This window comes from Stegodyphus dumicola, chromosome 10, assembly GCF_044657685.1.
Source record: "Stegodyphus dumicola isolate Sdum_Otavi_A_Nest chromosome 10, ASM4465768v1".
Classification (NCBI taxonomy): domain Eukaryota; kingdom Metazoa; phylum Arthropoda; class Arachnida; order Araneae; family Eresidae; genus Stegodyphus; species Stegodyphus dumicola.
The window spans coordinates 42,199,252-42,220,164 of record NC_140777.1 but is presented as its reverse complement, the minus strand read 5'-3'; the positions used below and the strand labels follow the sequence as shown (position 1 = coordinate 42,220,164).

The following is a 20,913-nucleotide window of genomic DNA, read 5'->3' as shown; positions in this document are numbered from 1 at the left end:
ACTGCATCAATCAATAAATAAATAAAAGATATGTTTTGTGGCCAATGTAGGCTGCTATCAACTAAATTTTTATGCATTTTCTCAGTAATGCTTCTCCCTACTAATGGCTCGACTTTTCTGAACAAACATACATGCAATTACAAATACAGCATTAGTATTGTTGTGTGCGTATGGGTTCATTCTGAATTGAATGCACAAGTCCGATGAAAGATGAATAAAATCTATAATTATCACAACAAATAAAACAAAATGCTTAAATTTCCTCAGATATTCATACAATATCTCACAGAAGTTGTTATTTTTTAAACTACTAAAAACATTCAACAGAACTTAATTCAAAACAGAGAAACGTAAAGAAAGCTAATCCGCGAATTCGATGCAGTAAACAATTGCAATTTTCTAAAACAACTCGCTATTGAATTGAGAGGTTTTCCTCCTTTTTATAAGCTTTTCAAATCATGCGCGAGATTGTTCTAGCAATTTCTCGAAATCAAAAAGAGATATTTCTTTATTAAATATTTAACATATGCACTCTTGTATTTTTAATTTTCGGGCTTAGTTTTCTCTTAATATTAATCATGGGCTGCACTGCACGGGAAAGAAAACAAATGAATTTGTAATTCTACCAACATTAACTATTTAAATGCCAAACCCGTAACACTGTCCCTTTCCCAAGGACTGCACGTCCCGGGCAGTACAATCCCTGGACAGGAAGCCAAACTTACAACTAAGGCATAAATACAATAATAAACATTACATTACAATAACAAACATCGTGAACAATAAATACAATAATTAAAACAAATCAAATGCTATCAAATACTAAATATAAATCAAATATTAAATACAAGTCAAATCAAATACACACTTAGAAACAAAAAGGACCATGGTCTGGCACTATTTACGATTATTTACACTGTTGTGTAAACTAACCTGTCATAATGAATGCACAAGTCCGATGTGCATTCGATGTGTGTGAGCTAACCTGTCATAATGAACGACTTTAAATTTACAGTTCGATGACTTACGGATCCGAACCACGATGTCATTCAGCCTGTTCAGGACTGTGTGGACCATCCCAAGGTCAATGTAATTTAGGACCGAGTCCTTTTCATTGAATCGGGTTCCACAACCACACCTTGTCTCCTTCTTTGAATCTATGTCCAGTAGCTCTCGTGTCGTATCTGGTCTTCACTTTCTCCGTTGCCAAGTTGATTCGCTTTCGTGTAGAACAGTGTATCACTTCAAACCAGGCCTGACATCTTGGATGTATTCCTCAGGCAATGAAGGTGCATTCGTAGGGCAACCAAACAGGCGGTCACAAGGCAGACAAAGGTCTCGACTGAAGGGCATCTGGAATGGAGAATAGCTGGTAGTCAGGTGTTTCTCTTCGACCCTAGTATGATTTCGACAGCTTTCTGTGTAGGGTCTTTCACGTGAGATGTCAGCGTTTCCAGGCGACGATCCCTTTTCAGAATGGATAGTCATGTCTTCAGCTGCTGAAAGCAGTTTGAAATCCCACTTTTGACACCAAAAATTGTCGTTTTTAAAGTCCAAGGAAAAATTGTATTTCCTTAGAGAGTCTAATCCGAGTATGCAAGTATCTGTAATATCTGCTACATATGCTGTGTGATGGTAAGTGGCACTTCCAAACGTGATGTTAAAGTTTACTTTTCCATCAATGTCGATCTTCTCACTGAACACAGTATGGAGAGTAATGCACGGCAGGGTCCAGATAAGTTTGCCTCCCAGTTGTTGAGCCAAATCCCTTCCGATGGCTCAACAACTGGGAATATATGATGATATATACAGTATATATGACAATATATATGATACATCCTGTATATATAGTCATATTGCAGGGAACTCCATTAATATGTCCTACAGTCAAAAGTCGTTAATCCGGACTCGCCGGGACTTCGGCAATTCCGGATTATCGATTTTTCCGGATTATAGATCATTAGTTTAAATCTGGTAAGATGGCATGCAGAAATTATAAAATTAAAAATATGAAACCATAATTTATGAAATAAAGAACAATTATGATCTAAAGGGTATCAAAATTTACAAAAAAAAGCTTAATATTTATTTGTTTACTTTATTAAACATTTCTTTCAATGTAAGTTGTTTAAGTTACTTTGTTTTTTATGTGATAATACTTTCTCTAATTCTATAAACAGACATAATTTCTTGTTCAGTTACAAAGTTCCGCCGTTCAAGTCCTATAATTGCTGTGTCGAGAATACCGATTAATTTGTCAATCGAAATTTTTTCGTTTTCAATAACATCTGTGTCACTTTCTTCGCTATCGAAAGCGAATTATAATGACGAGGAATTTGATTTAAATCATATCAAAGACGGAGTACATTGAGATGAAATACTACATTTAGTAAGGAATTATAAGCCAAATAAAATTAAAACATCTGCTCTGAAGATAAGGATAGTGCTGACAGATCAACTTCCAATTCATCGCGTGCCGAGAACTGAATTAGATAATTTTAGCTTAGCTTATACCGTCCGTTATGCATTAAACGCGCATTCGTAAACGTATTTTGTGCATGCCCACATGCATATTCGCAACCGTAAAGGTCTTATGCGCATGCGTCAATGCGTAAAAGAAAGTTTGTAGCTTTGAGGTCCAGATTATAGATCATTCCGGATTATGGGTGTCCGAATTAACGACTTTTGACTGTATTATGAAAAGTCCATTACTGCCGCCTCCCACCGCAGAAATTTGAAGCGCTTTAAACTGGGGCTTTTCATTATCTGGCAACCTCTGCCCCACGAGATGGCCACTAATTAGTTTCCCTGCTGCTTGCTAGGAGCGGTCTTAACATCCGTGTCCTGGGGTGTTCTGCAGTTTCGTTGTATGTGCCCTTCGGCACCGCAGCTCCAGTATTTTATGTTCGGTTTCTTGTCACCAATATTCAGTCTCAAGGCATTCAATTGTCTAGTTAAATCGTCCAAATGAGCAATGACTTGATACCCTGGCTCCTGGTTTTGAGCAGCTCTGACTGGGTGGTGGTCTCGACGAGTGGCTTGTTGGGCTGCCTCGAATTTCATGGCGTACACTAGAATGCTTTTAAGATCTTTAGCATCTGCCATTCATAGAGCTTTCTGTATTTCAGGATCCCGGATGCCGTCAATGAAAAATTGCAGGGATGGGATTTCCTTTGTTTCTGTCGGGCACTCTGAAAAGGCGAGATGGGACAGCCTTTCAACATCGGAGGCGAGCTCCTGGAGAGTTTCTGCGATCTTCTGTTGAAGGGATTTTAATTGGAGCCTGCTGTAGTCTTTTAAACACTTCTCCCTAAAGTGCAGCTCCAACTCGCCGGACAGAGCTTCAAAATCTAGCCTTTGGTTTTCCGGAAAATTCTGAAGGATATCCGCAGCGTCTGCTCTCAGAAAAGTGCCAAGATGACAGACCTTAGCTTGGGAATCCCATCCATTTACTTCTGTCACTATTGCAAATTGTGTCTTATACACTTGCCAAGAGGTCTTCCCATAATAAATGGATAGCTTTAGAAAGGGACTAGTAGGCATCGGTAAAATTTAAAACCATCTGAATTGCTTCCTGATGACACTATGCACTTCTTTAAGGCGTAAACTTCTTTGAAGACAGTTTCAGAAACCCTGCCATCAATTTGTTGTTGGATGGCAGAAACTCTTCCTTCGATTCGTTGCTCCACAGGAGAAACTCTTTCTTCCATTTGTTCTTTTACAGAAGACACTCTTTCTTCGATGTGTCCAACATTATTTTCAATAGCGTGAATTCTGCCTTCGATGTCAAATTTGTTTTCTATTATGCAGGTGATTTCGGTTTTTCATTTTTTTCTTGTCCTACTTTAATCTTTTCCTGACCAGCTTTCATCTTCTCTTGGCCAGCATCCATCTTTTCTTTAACAGATTTCATCTCATCTTAAATGGATTCTTGACCCGCTTTGATCTCTGCTTGGAATGCAGTAAATGCAGTCATCAGCTGCCTCATGTGTTCTTACATTGCTCTTGTAATTGGCATTCAAAATCCCACTTCTGACACCAAAAGGTGCTACATGCATACGAGTTCATTATGAATTGAATGCACAAGTCCGATGAAAGATGAATAAAATTTATTATCACAACAAATAAAACAAAATGCTTATCAACAGAACTTAATTCAAAACAGAGAAACGTAAAGAAAGCTAATCCGTGAATTCACTACAGTAATTCACTACAGTACAACTGCAATTTTATAAACAAAACTGCTAAAACAACTCACTAATTAAATTGAGAGGTTTTCCTCCTTTTTATAAGCTTTTCAAATCATGCGTGAGATTGTTCTAGCTATTTCTCGAAATCAAAAAGAGATATTTATTTATTAAATATTAAATGTATGTGCTCTTGTATTTTTAATTTTCTGGCTTAAATCATGAATTTTGATAAGTGAAATTGCAAAACGAAAGGAAGGCATTTATTACCTTATATATAGATAATAAAACTTTAAATAATATGCCACAATAATTATTGTATATATTGGACCATGCAGAAAATTCTATGTATTTTTGATGATAAATATGAATGAAATAGTACAAAAATATAAAATTTCATTGAATCACATAAGTAATACTTTTTCCATAAAAGTAAACTGCAGCCCTTTCAGAGAATTTTTAAATGTCCTGATGAGATGAAAATCCATGATAGCAAGGTCTGGTAAATATGAGTGTCACAAAGCATGCAACTATTAATAAGTCACCGACAGTCATCGAAAAATAGGACCCAGCATTGTCATGATCTGGATAACACTTTGAAAACTATCAGTTCTGGACATTTTGCTTCACCTTAAAATTACCATTAGGAAGCAGTACTTTTACGAACTTATTATCCAATATGAGAGCAACAATTTATAATGCACAATTCATTTCTAGTTCCACCATGTACAAAGCATTCCTTTTTTTGGGATACAGACCCCCTCTCAATGTTATTAAAGGAGATACATTTGACTTATGCCATGGTCTTTTCTTATAACATCATTGAAAATATGACCTTCTCATTTTCAGTAAAGAGTTACTTAAAACGGTAGCTTCTTTACATTTTCTATCAGGAAAAAATCACATGCCAAAACTCAGGCAAACATATTCTGCTGTATTAAAATATAGGATACACATACATCATAGCAGTTTACACATCCCTTCTTCAAATGATCATGTATGCTTTGATCTGTTTGAATTATTTACTATAATAATTTCTGAATTGTGTAACATAGATTATCAGAGATAGCTTCTTTTAATATGCCTTTCTTTGCAGAGGATGATGGTCCAAAGTGGGTATCATTTTCAAAGCTGAAATTTTTTAAGCTTCTCAAAATATTTTCAAAGTGTTATCAGTAACTGTATTATGTCCTTATATAGCACATGAGCAAAAGCAATTTGGCTAGTTTTTTTTTTTTTTTTTTTTTTTTTAAATAAAAGAGCTAAACATTACAAAATTAAGTTAACTGGGTGCTTCATCAGCAGTGACAAAATAATTCAAAGAAAACGTACTTCAATTTGAAAAAAATGCAGAATTTTCCAGATGGCTCCATACCAATACATAACTACCACTAGCTATAACAGCCATATCTAACTCAGCAATTTATATTGAGGCCTGTATCCGTTATACTGATATGCTTGAAAACAAAAGTAATGATATATCATTAACTTTTCCTTTGGCCACAGCTAACAGTACTGATATTTAAAAAAGGTTCTGAAGAGAAGATAATAAATTACTCTTTTTCAGAACTACCAAACGATTAAATAATTCTACCACGAATATATATATAATATATACATTTAATTTATCCTTAAAAGGTTCTTATATTCAAGGGAATCTTCTTTTCAAGTAAAAATTGTATGTAAGAAACAATTATTACCTTCTATCTCAAAAAGAAAAACTATTGCTCTTTCTAATTGAAAGCAGAAAAGTCACATTTCCTATCAGCTATAAGAAGTGAGATATGGATATCAGCTTAAATTAGCCAAAAACAATTATTTATAGGCTACTGGAATGCATAAAATGTTTTCTAAAGCATAAGAAAATCCATTTTTTTTTAAGTTCATACAAGTAGTTTTAAAAATATGAATTTTTAAAGTGTATGCAAGTTTCATAGACTAAAAAGCAAGGGAATTAATAGATGAATCTGACGACTCCCCATATGATCCTAATTCCAACACTGTAAAATTGTAATATCGGGTTGTCCAGAAAATAATGCAGGTTTTTGCAATTGTTTATCTTTCCTGTACATTTTTAGCAACAAATATATGTTGAATTATATTGATTTATATATTATTTTGAAGCTCTATTTTTGCTCTATATTTCTATAATGATCATTTTGTTCCAAAATTATTTTCAAAAATATTTATTAGGTACTTTTGTTTACAAGTCAAAACGGCATTTTCAGCAAATTTACTTTTATGAGTACAAGCTAGGCTACAGCGCAGCACAAACGGCTCGAAATATCAACAAATTATGGGGCGAGAAAAGTGTTAATGAATCTACAGTTCAACGGCGGTATCAAAAATTTCATCATGGAGAATTTGACCTGGAAGATCAACAGCGTCCACGACGCTCTTCAGCTGTTGATGGCGACGATTTGAAGACTTTAGTTGAAACAGACCAGTGCACAGCTGTTCGAGAGCTTGCGGAGGAACTTGGGTGTAAGCAAAACAACGATTTCTGATCATTTAAATCGTACAAGAAAGTCAAAGAAGCTCAACAAGTGGGTGCCTCATGAATTGAGTGGAAAAAAAAAAATCACCATTTTGAAGTGTTGTCTGCTCTTTTTCTCCGCAACAAAAATTACCCTTTTCTTGATCGAATTGTTACGTGCGATGAAAAGTGGATTCTCTATAACAACCGGCAACATTCAGCTCAGTGATTAAACCACGGTCAGACACCACAACACTTTCCTAAACCAAATTTGCACCAAAAGAAAATTATGTTGACTGTTTGATGGTCTGCGGCCGGTCTCATCCATCACAGCTTCCTAAATCTGGGCTAAACGATTACAACAGATAAATACTGTTGGCAAATAGACAAAATGCACCAAAAACTGCAACGCATGTGCCCGGCATTGGTCAACAGAAAGGGGCCAGTTCTTCGCCACGACAATGCTCGGCTGCACGTCGTGCAACTGACCCTACAGAAATTGAACGATTGGTTTGGTTTATTTAAGTATGGCATAGCACACTAGGGCTATCTGCCTAAGGAAAGGGATGTCTTCGTAGAAGACCTTCTAAGGAAAACTGGCTCATACACATGTTACACATGGGGGAAAACCATGAAAATGCCCATGCAGCCAGCCCATTCGCGGGATTTAAAGCTTGGACTGAACTACCAGTGTTCAACGACTTTACCGCTCGGCTGCAGGTGGGCCTCGAAGAAATTGAATGAATTGGGATACGAGACTCTCCCTCTTCCTCCAAATTCGCCTGACCTCTCGCTGACTGATTACCACTTTTTCAAACATCTGGATAACATTCTGCAGAAGAAATGCTTCAGAAACCAAGACGAGGCCAGAAATGCCTTTGATAACTTTATCGTGTCCAGAACTCCAGAATTTATTATTTTGATTAATAAAATTGTTTTTGAGTTGAGTTATGATATTTTAAAGATACAGGTTAAATTCCTGCATTATTTTCTGGACAACCTAATGCATAAGACAGACTAGATTCATCAAAACTCACAAAACATAATTCCAAGTACAGTTTGAATAAACTTTACTTATCTTACCATCTATGTCAACACAATCTGCAATTAGGTTACTTAGATTATTTGAATAAGAAAAGTTCATGGGGAGTATTTGCCTAGCGGAAGGGATGCCTTCATAGATACTGGTTTGTATCCCTGTTATGTATGAAGAAAACCATAAAAACCAACCATGTAGTAGCCTGTTCACTTGGGATCTAACCTGGATTGAATTCCCAGTATTCAGTAGCCTTAAACATTTGGCTACAAAGATGAAGCCAGAGACTGTATACTTGAAAACAGTTTATGTTACCTGAATACATACATGTATAGATAACCCAGCAACTAATCAATGATCACAATGAGAAAGCAGTTAATTGAAAATTAATTAAATCTACAATCAACTAGACATCTGATTATGGAGTATTTCAAACAAACAGACCACAGGTCAAAGCCTAAGATTATTTATACCAGTTCAGACACCAAAAATAACATTTTACTTTTTTCTCCCTGAGACTACAACATTAAAAATCATCAAAGCATGTCCTGCATCTAGGTGTACAAATAACTATACACCTGAAAAAAACAACTAATAATAAACATGTGTGTTTTCAAAAGTTTTTTTAGCATATTACTAGCAGTGTACTTTTAAAAATGAGGTCTAAAAATTAACTATAGCTTCTACTTGGAATTTCATTTAAGTTCCATGTCATTACAGAGTTCAGTTAACTGTTCTCTTTCATTAAAAAAAATTCTGTTATTTTCAAAATCACAATGGAAAGGATTAAGAACCGCTGAAAATTCAGCATGTTTACCACTTGGAAAATACATTTCAAACTGCGACTTAAGTTTTGAGATGTCACCATATGTCACTACACAGTTTTCCAACAACGAAAGATCCTACTAAAAAGATTCTAAGATTGGAAACGAAAATTCCTCTTTCTACACAGCTTAAACATAAATTAAGTCTCCTCTCACACTCCTTTAATTTTTTTTATGAGCATAGGTAATTTTTTATAGATGAAAGTTTAGTTCATTTAATTTTGACAATACATCTGAAAGATATGTCAGTGTATTTTAACCACATGGCAATAACATGAAATAATGCAAAATTCTGTTCATTCACAAATAGCAGGACCTTTTAGTAAATCTAGGAGGACCACAATTTGAGAAACACTATCATAGGGGACCAAATGGCAATTCAACAAAAAAAGTATTATTAAAAAAAAAAAAAAAAAAAAAAAAAAAAAAAGGATCAACATGCAGTTTCCACATAACTACTACATATCAGATTCTGCAGTAGAATCTTCAATTTCTAATCAATAGATTCAATGCCCTTCAAAATGTCATCTTCACACTGCAAGGTTACTAGGTCAAAAATAATATCGCATTTACGAAAGGCTCTTCTTATAACAATTTGCTATAATAAACCAATACTTGCAATAGTAATTTAATACTTTTCAGAGAGAAGGGATTATTATAAGTATTTTTATTCATGTTTCCAGCATTCATAAGAAAAATATGTATATCAAACTTTAATTTGTAATAGTTTCGACTCTCCATTTTAATTTGGGTGTTTTCCATTTCCACCCTAAAAATAATGATCGCTTATAATAAAAAATCTTTGCAATGTGTCATTTTAAAATCGCTGTCATAAAATTCATACACTGTTAATTACTCAGGCACTGCAATGCTTAGGAACCAAAACTTTAATTTAGCCAATGGAGATAAAGTTCAACTGAAACAATCATGCTGATCCCAAGTTTTATCTTAGATATCTCATATGTTGCATTTTCCCCTCACTTCTTTGCTGTCAACTCACTTGCCACCTACTGCAGCGTTTTCTTTCTTCAGATATTAAAAAATGTAAACATTAATAGAAGAAAAGAAGTACTTAATGTCAGTTTATTATGGATATCTATATGTCTTCAACATTCACATTATTTTATATTTATGTACACATACATATACACCCATGCACAGGCACTAAATGATTCAGAAAAATGATATTACTATTTTCACCTACTTTACTTTAAAATACCAAAATACATTTCATTCAGAAGATAAATTAAGTACAACAAGAGGAAAAAACATATATATACTTAACACTATTACATGGTACAATAAGTTTAAACAACATAAGAAAATTCTGCTCAAGTGAATAAAGAATTGCCAAATATACCTGCATTTCTTCAATAATATGCTGTAATGTCTGAAGCCAACCAACATCATGCCGAAATTCTTCAGAATTTAAAATATTTATTTCATTCTAAAAATAAATAAATAATCACCTCAGCCTTTTGCAATAATGTATGAACACAGTATTGTTCAAAAATACATGATAAACATTTTGAATTTGCAAATCCTGAGCTGCAGTAGGAAATTTCTATTTCTGTCAAATATATTTAACTAAAGAGCTACTATTTAAGACTCAGCTAACAACAACTATAAAATTAGCAAAGGAGCAAACTTATGTCTGGTGTAGTTTTCAGTTTTTGAGGGAATCAGGTATGGACAGGTCCCTCTTCATAAGAAGTACAGAAATCTGCAACAAAGGAAAAGCCACAGATGTATTTATACCCAAAAGGAGTAAAGCAAACAAGAAAGTAGACCTATCTGTCAGCAGAAATAACAACAAAAATTGAAAAATAAACTTTATAGAATTTTAAAAGCATTACAAAAGACTGGATTAATACAGAGACTGTTTGTACATTTTTTAGACGATATTTCTAGTATTCACAGAAATATTTTACCTAAAATTTTTGTGTTTTAAATGTTTTACTTGATAACCCTTATTCTTTACCATCTTTCTACATTGTAATTTTAAAAACAATACAGCCTTTAATAATGTCAGAAGAGGTATTTTATCCCATTCCTCTCTAACAGCTTTCCAAAGTCTAAGGAGAGGTGTAGGTCAACATTTCAATAATTTTCTTTTTATAAATCCAAAAGCGCAAAAATCCATGGGTGATAAATCAGAATATTTTGCAGTGATATGAGTGAAGGGTAGGGGCTTCATACCTGTTTCTTGTTACATTTTTTACAGGAAACTAACAGTGGATTTTGACATGTGGCTGCTTGTTTTGTCTTGATGCAGTTCTACTGATTGATTGCACTGTGGTTAAATATTTCTAGTCGTAATTTTAAAAATAATAGAGCCTTTCCATATTTCAGTATTCCATACATGAAAATTGGATATCAGATATGTTCCTAATGATAATTAACATTTACCTCTACTCTTTTTATTTTTAATTTGCTGTCATATGAAAAACCAGCAAACAATCATAAACCCCTTTGATATACTTTAAGATTTTTTTCTCTTCTTTAATAATAATAATGGGTCTCCTTTTATTGCAGTCATTTAAATACGCCCAATATTAATATATTACAGTCAAAAGTCATTTCTTTCAATGCGCGCATGCGTAAAGCATACATTACGCATAGTCGAAATTAGAAAATTGCAATCAGAAAACAATTTGATTTGTATTCGTGATATTTATAATGACGAGGAATTTGATTTAAATCATATCAAAGATGGAGTACATCGAGATGAAATACTACATTTAGTAAGGAATTATAAGCCGAATAAAATAAAAACATCTGCCCTGAAGATAAGGATAGTGTTGACAGATCAACTTCCAGTTCATTGCACGCCGCGACGCAATGACGCGAATATTTATTTGTTTACTTTAGCAAACATTTCTATCAATGTAAGTTGTTTAAGTTGCTTTGTTTTTTTGTGCTAATACTTTCTCTTTAATTCTATAAACAGACAATTTCTTGTTCAGTTACAAAGTTCCACTGTTCAAGTCCTGTAATTGCTGTGTCGAGAATACCGACTAACTTGTCAATCGAAATTTTTTTGTTTTCGATAACACTCTCTGTTACTTTCTTCACTATCGGATGCGCGCATGGGTAAACACTTTATTGGCTTTACGTGCATGCATTGCGGATGCGCACATGTGTAGGTTTGTGACTTTGAGGTCCGGATTATAGATCATTCCGGATAATGGACGTCCGGATTAGAGACTTTATACTGTATCACCTTTTTGGACATAAAAATCATATTCTCTGATGTGAATTTTAACGTGCTTTTAGTTTTGTCAATATATCTCAAACCATAGTGGTAACATATGCTAATAGCTCCATGTTCATTTCATTTTAACACTGTGCCCTCTCCTATGTGTTCTTTGTATGACAGGACAAGTGCCCCACACTATCTGCTTTTTTTGTCATGTGGCGAGATATTAAACAGCCTGTTGTTTAATGGCCTAGTGGCCAAGCAACAGGTATTTGGTAAATAAATAAAAAGATATGCTATAAATTCCCTAAGAATTATGATTAGAAATGGAATCTAAGAATTGGATCATGAATTTTATTGATAGGCCAGACTGATGACTTGAAATTTGAACTTCTGGATAATATGTATAATTTTGTAACTGAAGAATGATAAAATGGAAGCACGGCAAGTTTTTTAACCATTTGCGCTAAAAAGACGTGCAACGCACGTCGAGATGCTTTTGTCTCAAACCGCGAGGGACGTGAACACTACGTCGATAGGCATTTATCGCGAAAATGAAAATAATGTGGTGCACACGTCGCCTAACAACAAGAATGTTTGTTTCTCGAGTTACAGCTCTGGATTGCACTCGCAGACACGGAGCAGCATAAATGAGACACTTTACTGCTTGTTATATTGTAGCGCACGGCACCGCAACCCTTGAATTTTAGTTATAGCGCAGGTGGTTAATGTTATTTTTAACAGTGGCATGTCTGCTGGCAAGATGAAAATTTTTTAAAAGCTTTATCACTAACCACAGGAGAAAAGCCTCGGTCAATGGCGAATGCTGCCAAATATGATGAACTTAATACGAATTAGTTGCCATAGATTGAGGATTTTCTCCTCTGGTCAATGATAAAGGCCTTTAATAAATTTTCATCCTGCTATCAAAGAAGATATTCTGAAAAAAAAAAAAAAAAAATTAGAAATACAATTCTTGCCTTTATTTCATTCTTCTGTCAGTTACAAAATTGCATGGATTCTTCAGAAAATCAATTTTTAAGCCGTTTTCTCACTTATCAGTGAAATCCATGGATTGGAACTTGAAGTCCATTTCTAAGATCAATTCTTGGGAGATTTAGAGTGTATCTTGTCAGTGCAGTTTGAGATGTATCAGCCAAACTAAAATAGCATTAAAACTTTGTATCAAGGAACACAAATCTTATGTTCAAAAAGACAATATTAACAAGTTTCGATAGCTAATCATAATTGGAATTTTCCTGAAGCTTTTCACATAGATATATCTTGTTTAGTTAATGACAAATTCCAATCCGCTTTCCTAATGCTTTAAAAATTCTTATCAACTTAAATTTTTCAATTTTTGTTACTATTTCTGCTGATTGCTGGTGCTACCTTCTCGTTAGCTTTACTCCTTTTGGGTACAACCCTGGCTTTCTCTTTATTGCAGATTTCTCTACTGAGGGACCTGAACCTGTTTGCCCTCAAAATCAATAGATTCTTGACCAAAATCTAAACCGAAAACGAGGTTGTTGCTTTGCTAATTTTATGTTTTATTTTTCTGTTTTTCTCTTCTCTCATAAAGAAATCATTTATTAAACACTAAAAATTATCAAAAAGAAAAGTACAGTACAAAGTCATATATACAGCTGACTTTCCAATGTCATACTCCTCGCATAATTTTGAGACGGATATGCCTTTATCCCTTTTTTGAAGCAACTACACCTTTTGTTTGATTGACATCGTAACATGCTTTCGCTTTGTAGATCCTTTGGCAGCTCCAGAATTTGAAACTCTTATTGACATAATCGAAAGTTCAAGCTTATTTTTTATAAAATTGCTCTAACAGTCTGCAAAAAATAAGCCGGATCCAATTAGAAGATTAAGGAACAGCGCAATCTGCGACATTTACTGAAATGCCTTAGAAAAGATAATTTTAGCCTAGCTTATAGCATCCGTTATACATTACACGTGCATGCATAAATGCATATGCGCATGCATAAACATATAAATGCATTTACGCATGCGCATAAAGTTTGTAGCTTTGAGGTCCAGATTATAGATCATTCCGGATTATGGACGTCCGGATTAGAGACTTTGTACTGTATAACATATAATACATTTAGCAGTCACTTTGTTAACATAAAAAACTATGCTGAACATCCAATTAACTAATGTAAGAACTCTAGTAATTTTGAAAATCACTAATACAAGAAAACAATTTTCAGAGGATGAGTTTGTGTTTTCACAACTGCCATCTACTAATTCCTGCACATTTGCAGAGAAAGGAAAATACTTGGCAGATCGCCACATTCATGGCTATAGATAAAATACATTGGACAATTAAATACAAATATTTTTATAACTGACAAGACCTGGACTTAACTATTAAGTATCAATCTCATCTATGCAGACAAATTTATTCTGAAGTTCACACAGAATGATATTCAGGTTACAGTTTCTCATGCCATGGTATCTGCAAATTTTTATAATCATTTTACAGATGTTTTATAATCATTTTACAAATGTATGATCAATTGCTTCTACAAGAACACTGTACACTGCTTCCAGCAAGAAGTCTTTCAACTTCCTTCTATACATTATGAAACTAAGAAACAATTTTTTTAAAAAAGGGGGAGATAGAGAATACAAACCATTCAAGTATACTAAACTTATTACACTCTTTGGATTGCCCCAAAATTAATTAAACCATGATACAGACCATCACCCAAATGGAAAAGATCTCATATCTAAAGAGACACTGCTATGAATGTCAACATCCCATAAGCAACAATATTTAAAAAAGCTGCAACATTCAGGAAATGCCCTATTACAATCAACAAACTTAATATTCCTTCTGCAAATAATTCCTACACATGCCTGAGTTATTATTCCACAGAACTCATTCAATTCCTTTCATTTTTTTTTCACTAACCCAACACTTTTAAGCCTAAATAAAAGATTTAAGTTTGTATTTTAAAAATATCTGGTTGTAACAAAAGTGTTCCTTCAAAAAATTTTCTTAATAAAGTTAGGGGGGAAAAAACATGAAAGCAGTAGCTTTAGTGTGGGTAGTAACCACCACCCAAACCTATGATTTTCTGCCAATCTTTTGGTAGTTTTTCAAAGCCATCAGCTCAGAAACTTAGTGGCCACAAGTTGAAAAACAGATCAACCTCATTTTGGACGTCCTGTGCAAAATGGAAGATAGTACCAGCAAGATGTAGCTGTAGGTGTGAAAAAAGGCAGAAGTCTGAGGGGTGATGTCGAGGTTATATGGCGAGATTGGCAAAAGATCCTATTCGAGTCTGTACAGAGTTCAGCCGGTGAATGCACACACGTGGTCTTGCATTATCTTGATAGAACATTACCTTTTGGTACAGGAACTCAGTTAACCAGTTTTCCTTGATAGCAGCACCAACAAGGACTAATATCTTGCTGTACACCTTACTGCCAAGGGTTTTAACTTTTTCTAGGTACTCTAGATACTAGGATAATACCACAACAATCCCACTATATAAAAAGCATTATCTTTTTGTCAGTCAAATTGCATTTTCCGATGCTGTCAACTGGCTCATCGGGTATAAACCACTCCCCTTTCCGGCCTGAATTGTTGAAGTAAATACACTTTTCATCACAAGTGACGATATGGTCCAGAATTTTAGACTTGCGTTGAAATTTGAGCAAGTTAGTTCAGGCCTGAACTACTTCCTAAAGTTTTTGCAGGCAGGCCTCATCAGCATCAGAAGGCCGGCCAGACTGCTCTGCTTCTTGAATGTCACATTCCTTCTTTTCAAATTTTCAGTACCAAACCTTCACAGTGCCATATCATACAACATTAGTATCTAAAGCAGTGTTAAAGATTTGGTAACATTCTGTAGCTGACTTTTTATACCAGAAGTGGAAGTAAATGATGGTTCTAATCTGACAGTGTGATAGTTCCATTTCAAAAACCTTGTATTTAATGATAATGATATTTTTTGACACATTTCACAACACAGTATTCTACAGCAAGTCTCTTTCTTTAAAATGCCAAAAAATGGTTGACAAAATATGATTAAACATGGCAATGCGAACTGTTTGCACAGATGATATTTGTGGTGGTGGGAAACTTTCATTAAAACCCAATATTATAATCTGCACTCTGTAGTAGTCTCTTAGGACTATGATAAAGATAAATATAAGAAATTAACAGCCAAAACACTAGGTTGTAACATAAATAGATATTGATCATTAAATGCACTGATAGCACCATTTGTAAATAGCACATCCACAAACCAGTACAGGCACATTCAAAACATGTCAGATCACAGAGTGCTGGATTAAAAGTATATCCCTTATTATATCCTAGAATATCATGCTTAGGAATTTATAACAACTACTTAAATAACCTAGAATGTGGATGCTTTCATATTAAAATCCTAAAAACAATACATGAATGAAAGTATCTACATAAAATTTTCTTACAGATAGCTCATATATGATAGCACCTGTCCTCCAACCATGATGTAATGTCAGGTCAGCAAGATCAGAATATATTTGGTCCCCAAAATATAAAACAGAATTTCCATACCAACCAGTCAAACGCTGAAGTTCCTTCAAATTACCCTTAAAAAGAAAGCATAATGTTAAATTTATCATATGTGCTTACTTTCAGGATATAAATAATTAATAAAGTATACTCAAAGCTTACTTCCATATATACACAGCCTTTGTCAAGGGATACAACCCTTTCCCATAGCTGACTTTTGGTGTGTACATCGTAAATCCTAAAGGGCCTACAAACGAATTTTAATCAAATTAAGCTTAAAATATTTGTTTCAGAAACTAAGCAATTTTTTAAACTAAATTTACTACAGATACATTCCATATATACTAAACTTATTATACTAAACTAAACAGTATTCTGAAATTTTTGGAAGAAAAAAGAAGAATAACATACAAGATGTTGATATTTCAGAATAAATAATTTGTTATTAAAGATGGATATTGTTTGGTTTATTTAATTATGGCAAGGCCTCAAGGCCTATCTGCTTAAGGGGATGGATGCCTTCTTGGAGGACTTAAGCGAAACTTCTTGGAGGACTTAAGCGCATACATGTTGTAGTGGAACATAATTCAATGTTTTATATAATTGTTAAGATTTTCTAATTGGCAACATGACGTAATGTTTTTGCATAATTATCAAGATTCGCTGTGTGGCAGCAATGAGTTAAGTTAAAAAAAGTTGTTACTTGGAGTGTTCCATGGTAAGCATTGCATAAGCCTTATTTCTTAATAAGCTTGTTATATCATTTTTATATAAAAATATGTAATATATTGCAAACAAGTATGGAAGTTATATAAAAATAAATATGCTGTTTCTTTATAACAAAAATAAGCATTTATTTAAATTATGAAATGCTCTGGCTGTTTAGTTTTGATTTCATTTTTCCATCAATACCCACAATGTTACACATAGGAAAAACCATGAAAATGCCCATGCAGCCAGCCTATTTGTGGGATTCGAATCTGGGACCGAGCTACCAGTGTTGAACAACTCGCCCGCTGGTGGACCCTATAATAGATCAATATGTACTAACACATATTATAATTTCAGTAAGATTTCCATTAATTAAAATATACTCTCTTCAACCAGGCAGCTTCAAAACCTCATAGTTCACAAAAGTGCCATGAAAAAGAAGTTAATTTGTTAGTTATAATTCCTAAATGCTACTTTACACAAAGATTTTCTTCTACTATACAAACTGTTTGCACACAGTTCAAAATACACATATATTTATACAGAGAGGTCAGGGAAAATATCCTTGTATGTGTATATATGACTTTACTGGTTGAAAGGTTATAACTCATGACTTCTCCTTTATTTCTCACTTAAATTTTATTGAGAAATACAGATAATGCTACAAAAAAGAAAATACCTCCATGAAATACCTATCAAATTATTTCTTAAATAACTTATTATTGAATATATAACATGGATTATTATACAAACAAGAGAATTTTAATTAATGCATTTTTACAGGAATTACACGATATCCATTACATTTATTTTTTATCCATTACATTTAGTTCCACCTTTTTTATCAGTTATTATCTCCCAAATGAAAGCTGTAAAATTCCATTTAACATACATACATAACACCTTTTAGTTCTCTAAATGCATAACAGATGGCAGCATGGAAATAATGTAAAATAAAAATTCTTTAAAGGTCTAAGGAACAACAACTTTTGGTGTTAGAATGAATACTTTTATGTGAAAGTTTCCTTTTGTCCCACCATGCATGTAGGAATTGTTGCTACTAGATGGCAGCACCATTCAAATATTTTTAAATTCAAGTATCATGTTCATTTTATATGTTGATAATGCAAATTTATATTTTTTAATAAATTGTAATAATGTTAAACCTTGAAAAATATTTAGCATTTTTTCCGAAAGAAATGAAAATATAACTCTGTAACATGAAATGTTGAAATGTCACTGAATACTGAATGGATATGAGAGTGTGCTTCAACATAGAAAAATATCCTAAGCAAAGGAAAGAGGTAAAATGTAAATAAACATGACAGCTTTCTAAATATCTTCCTTTTCAAACCTGTAGCAAATAAAGTATTTGAGCAAAAATCTTCTCTGTTTCAAATCCATTATGGAATCATTAAAAAACATCTAAAAAGTCATATAGAGAGCGATTTTTTTTTTTTTTTTAAATTGTGCATTTTTTTTTTTTGGAAAAATATTTTTTTATTTTGCGAATATGATCATTATTTTCTAGATAATTATTCAAGAACACTTTCTTATCTTGCATTTTCATTTGATTGCTAAAACTAGCACTTTAGATAAGCATGTTAGGAGAATTTATGCTTGGGCAAAGGTACCATTTTATTGCTCTAGATGCGTGGTGCGACAAGCGTTATCCCATCACATCATGAATTACCTTAACGGTCTACCTGTTTTTTTTTTTTTGTTTTGTTTTGTTTTGCATGAAATAACATTGTATTAGGGGCTAATTATCTATGTGTAAAGTTATTTTTTCCAAAAAAAAATTTTATGCACCAAACCTCAACAGGTTAATACACAATTATGCATTTTAACATTAAAGCTGCAAAATGAATAATGTACACTTATTTCTAATAAGGGAAAAAATCCGATTTGGGCAGATTAATTCTGGTGTTGGTTGAATTTTATTAATACTGCATTAAGTATGCTTTTACTCTTTTTAATATACACCATCTAAACAGATACTGATTTTGTGCTATCTAACTTACCATCAAGTTAAATTTTTAAGATTCAGTCTATATTAATTTGAGATACTAAAAATCAGACTACGTTAAAAAAAATTTTTTTAAGCTTCTCTGAATTCCTTTAAGTGAAAAGCACAGTTACTAAACTTAAAACTCAAATATGCAGTTTGATAATTTTTAAAGTAAGACTATTCCTTTTCTAAAGACTACTCAATTATTTACAATAACTTAGAAAAAAATGTAATTGACCATTTCAGCTTATTTTTAACCTGTACTTAACATATCTGTCACTATGGGGTCTCCAGTGATTGACAACTAGTAATTTCAGTAGCACTATGGGGTTCATAGTAAACTGGCAAAGAAGACTGAGCTATCGTTCAGTCCTGCCAGACACACTGCATATTTCACTATATAAAGTAACCAACGTAGCACTTCTGCATATTGCTGTGATTTGAAAGAAAGATAATATATATGCTCATTTGTGGAAAAAATAACTCATATTTTGGGTACAAATGGTACAAACTCATGGGTGCAAATTTGACTTTACTGATAAGAAAACAGAAAACATCAAGATCATACATAATTAACGTAATTATGGAACAAGCAAACAAAAGGTAGATTAATAATGATGCACTTTATTAAAACATTAAAAATAATGTGGCTGAGAAGGACATTGAGGGCAAAATGTTGTTCTTTTTTGGTTTTACTTTAGGCATACTTTCTATCATGACTCATAACGTTATCTTTATAGCAACCACAGCACCATTTTTGCCATCTTTTTATTCCATTAGTACCCATTAAAAAAAAAAAAAAAAAAAAAAAAAAAAAGAAAGAAAGAAAGAAAACGAGGTTAAACTTTGTTAAAAACGCAACAAAATGATAAAATACTATTTATGTATATATATTCCCACAGAATAAGCCTGAAAATCAAAAGTCATTTTTCAACCATCGTAAATCCTAAAGTAATTTTCATATTGTAAATTTATATAAAATTCTAAGGTAATCAATGTGTTAATGTTAAAAATGAAATTTGCAGTTTTATACTGTTTACATTACCATGACTATAATAATTTAATTGAAGTTAAGATAGAAGAAAAAAAAAAACATACCGGCTTTGATCAGTGAAAAACTTTGGTTTCCTTGCTTGAACAACTATTACTTCGAAAAGATCAGCCCAGTTAGGACCTATCATGTACTTCATACCGTTATCACTGAAAGGAAATTAATACTTTCTTATTAAGACAATTACATTTTACAAAAACATTTTCTTCTTAATAGCTACCAGCTTTCACTGCAAAATATTCTGTACCAGAATGATACAAAAACTTAAGAAATTAAAAAATAGCAAGATTGAGATATTCCAAAAATCTTAAAATAGTATATGTAGAAAAGAAATGCTAAAAAAGGAAACCATTACAAGGATTTTAATTGAAATAGAAAATAAACAGATTAAAACCAAATGCATTTCATTAAAATACAAACCAATACAAATTGATTTCTTTCGATTTCAAATTTTAACAGTATACACACTCATGGGTCATTTCAAGTCCATGAATATAAAATTCATTTTTTAAACTTGATTTTTGTTATTTTACTTTGTAGAGTATCGTATGTTAATTAACCAGTTACTATTTTGGTCTTTACTATAACTTCTCCTTTCTGTATTCCTCACCAGAATGCAAATTAGTTGTCTGTGCATTTTAAATGAGGTTTATGGATCTTGACAGAAAGAGAAAGATAGTTTCTAGCCTTAAACAATACACAATCTACTAACTCTAGCAGCTTTAAAAATCTCATCTCATTTATCTCAGTTTTGCATTCTCTCGCTACCACTACATTAATCTGATGTACTGAACCAGCTTTTAGCTTAGCATTTAATTGCATAGTCTTTAACTACTGATCAAGATTTAATTTTAACTGACTATTCTTATTATTAACATCAACATGAGCCG

General features: G+C 33.0%; 1 protein-coding gene across 1 annotated transcript in view; it reads right to left on the bottom strand.

The window, feature by feature from the left end:
- The window catches only part of Nt5c (5' nucleotidase C), a 188,640-nt gene that overhangs the window by 35,928 nt on the left and 131,799 nt on the right, over positions 1-20,913 (bottom strand). The window contains exons 9-12 of the mRNA XM_085824897.1: positions 20,071-20,172; positions 16,413-16,497; positions 16,187-16,327; positions 9,884-9,970 (exon numbers count right to left, since the gene is read on the bottom strand). Of these exons, the coding sequence (XP_085681023.1) occupies positions 9,884-9,970; positions 16,187-16,327; positions 16,413-16,497; positions 20,071-20,172 (415 nt within the window). The remainder of the gene's footprint in view (positions 1-9,883; positions 9,971-16,186; positions 16,328-16,412; positions 16,498-20,070; positions 20,173-20,913) is intronic.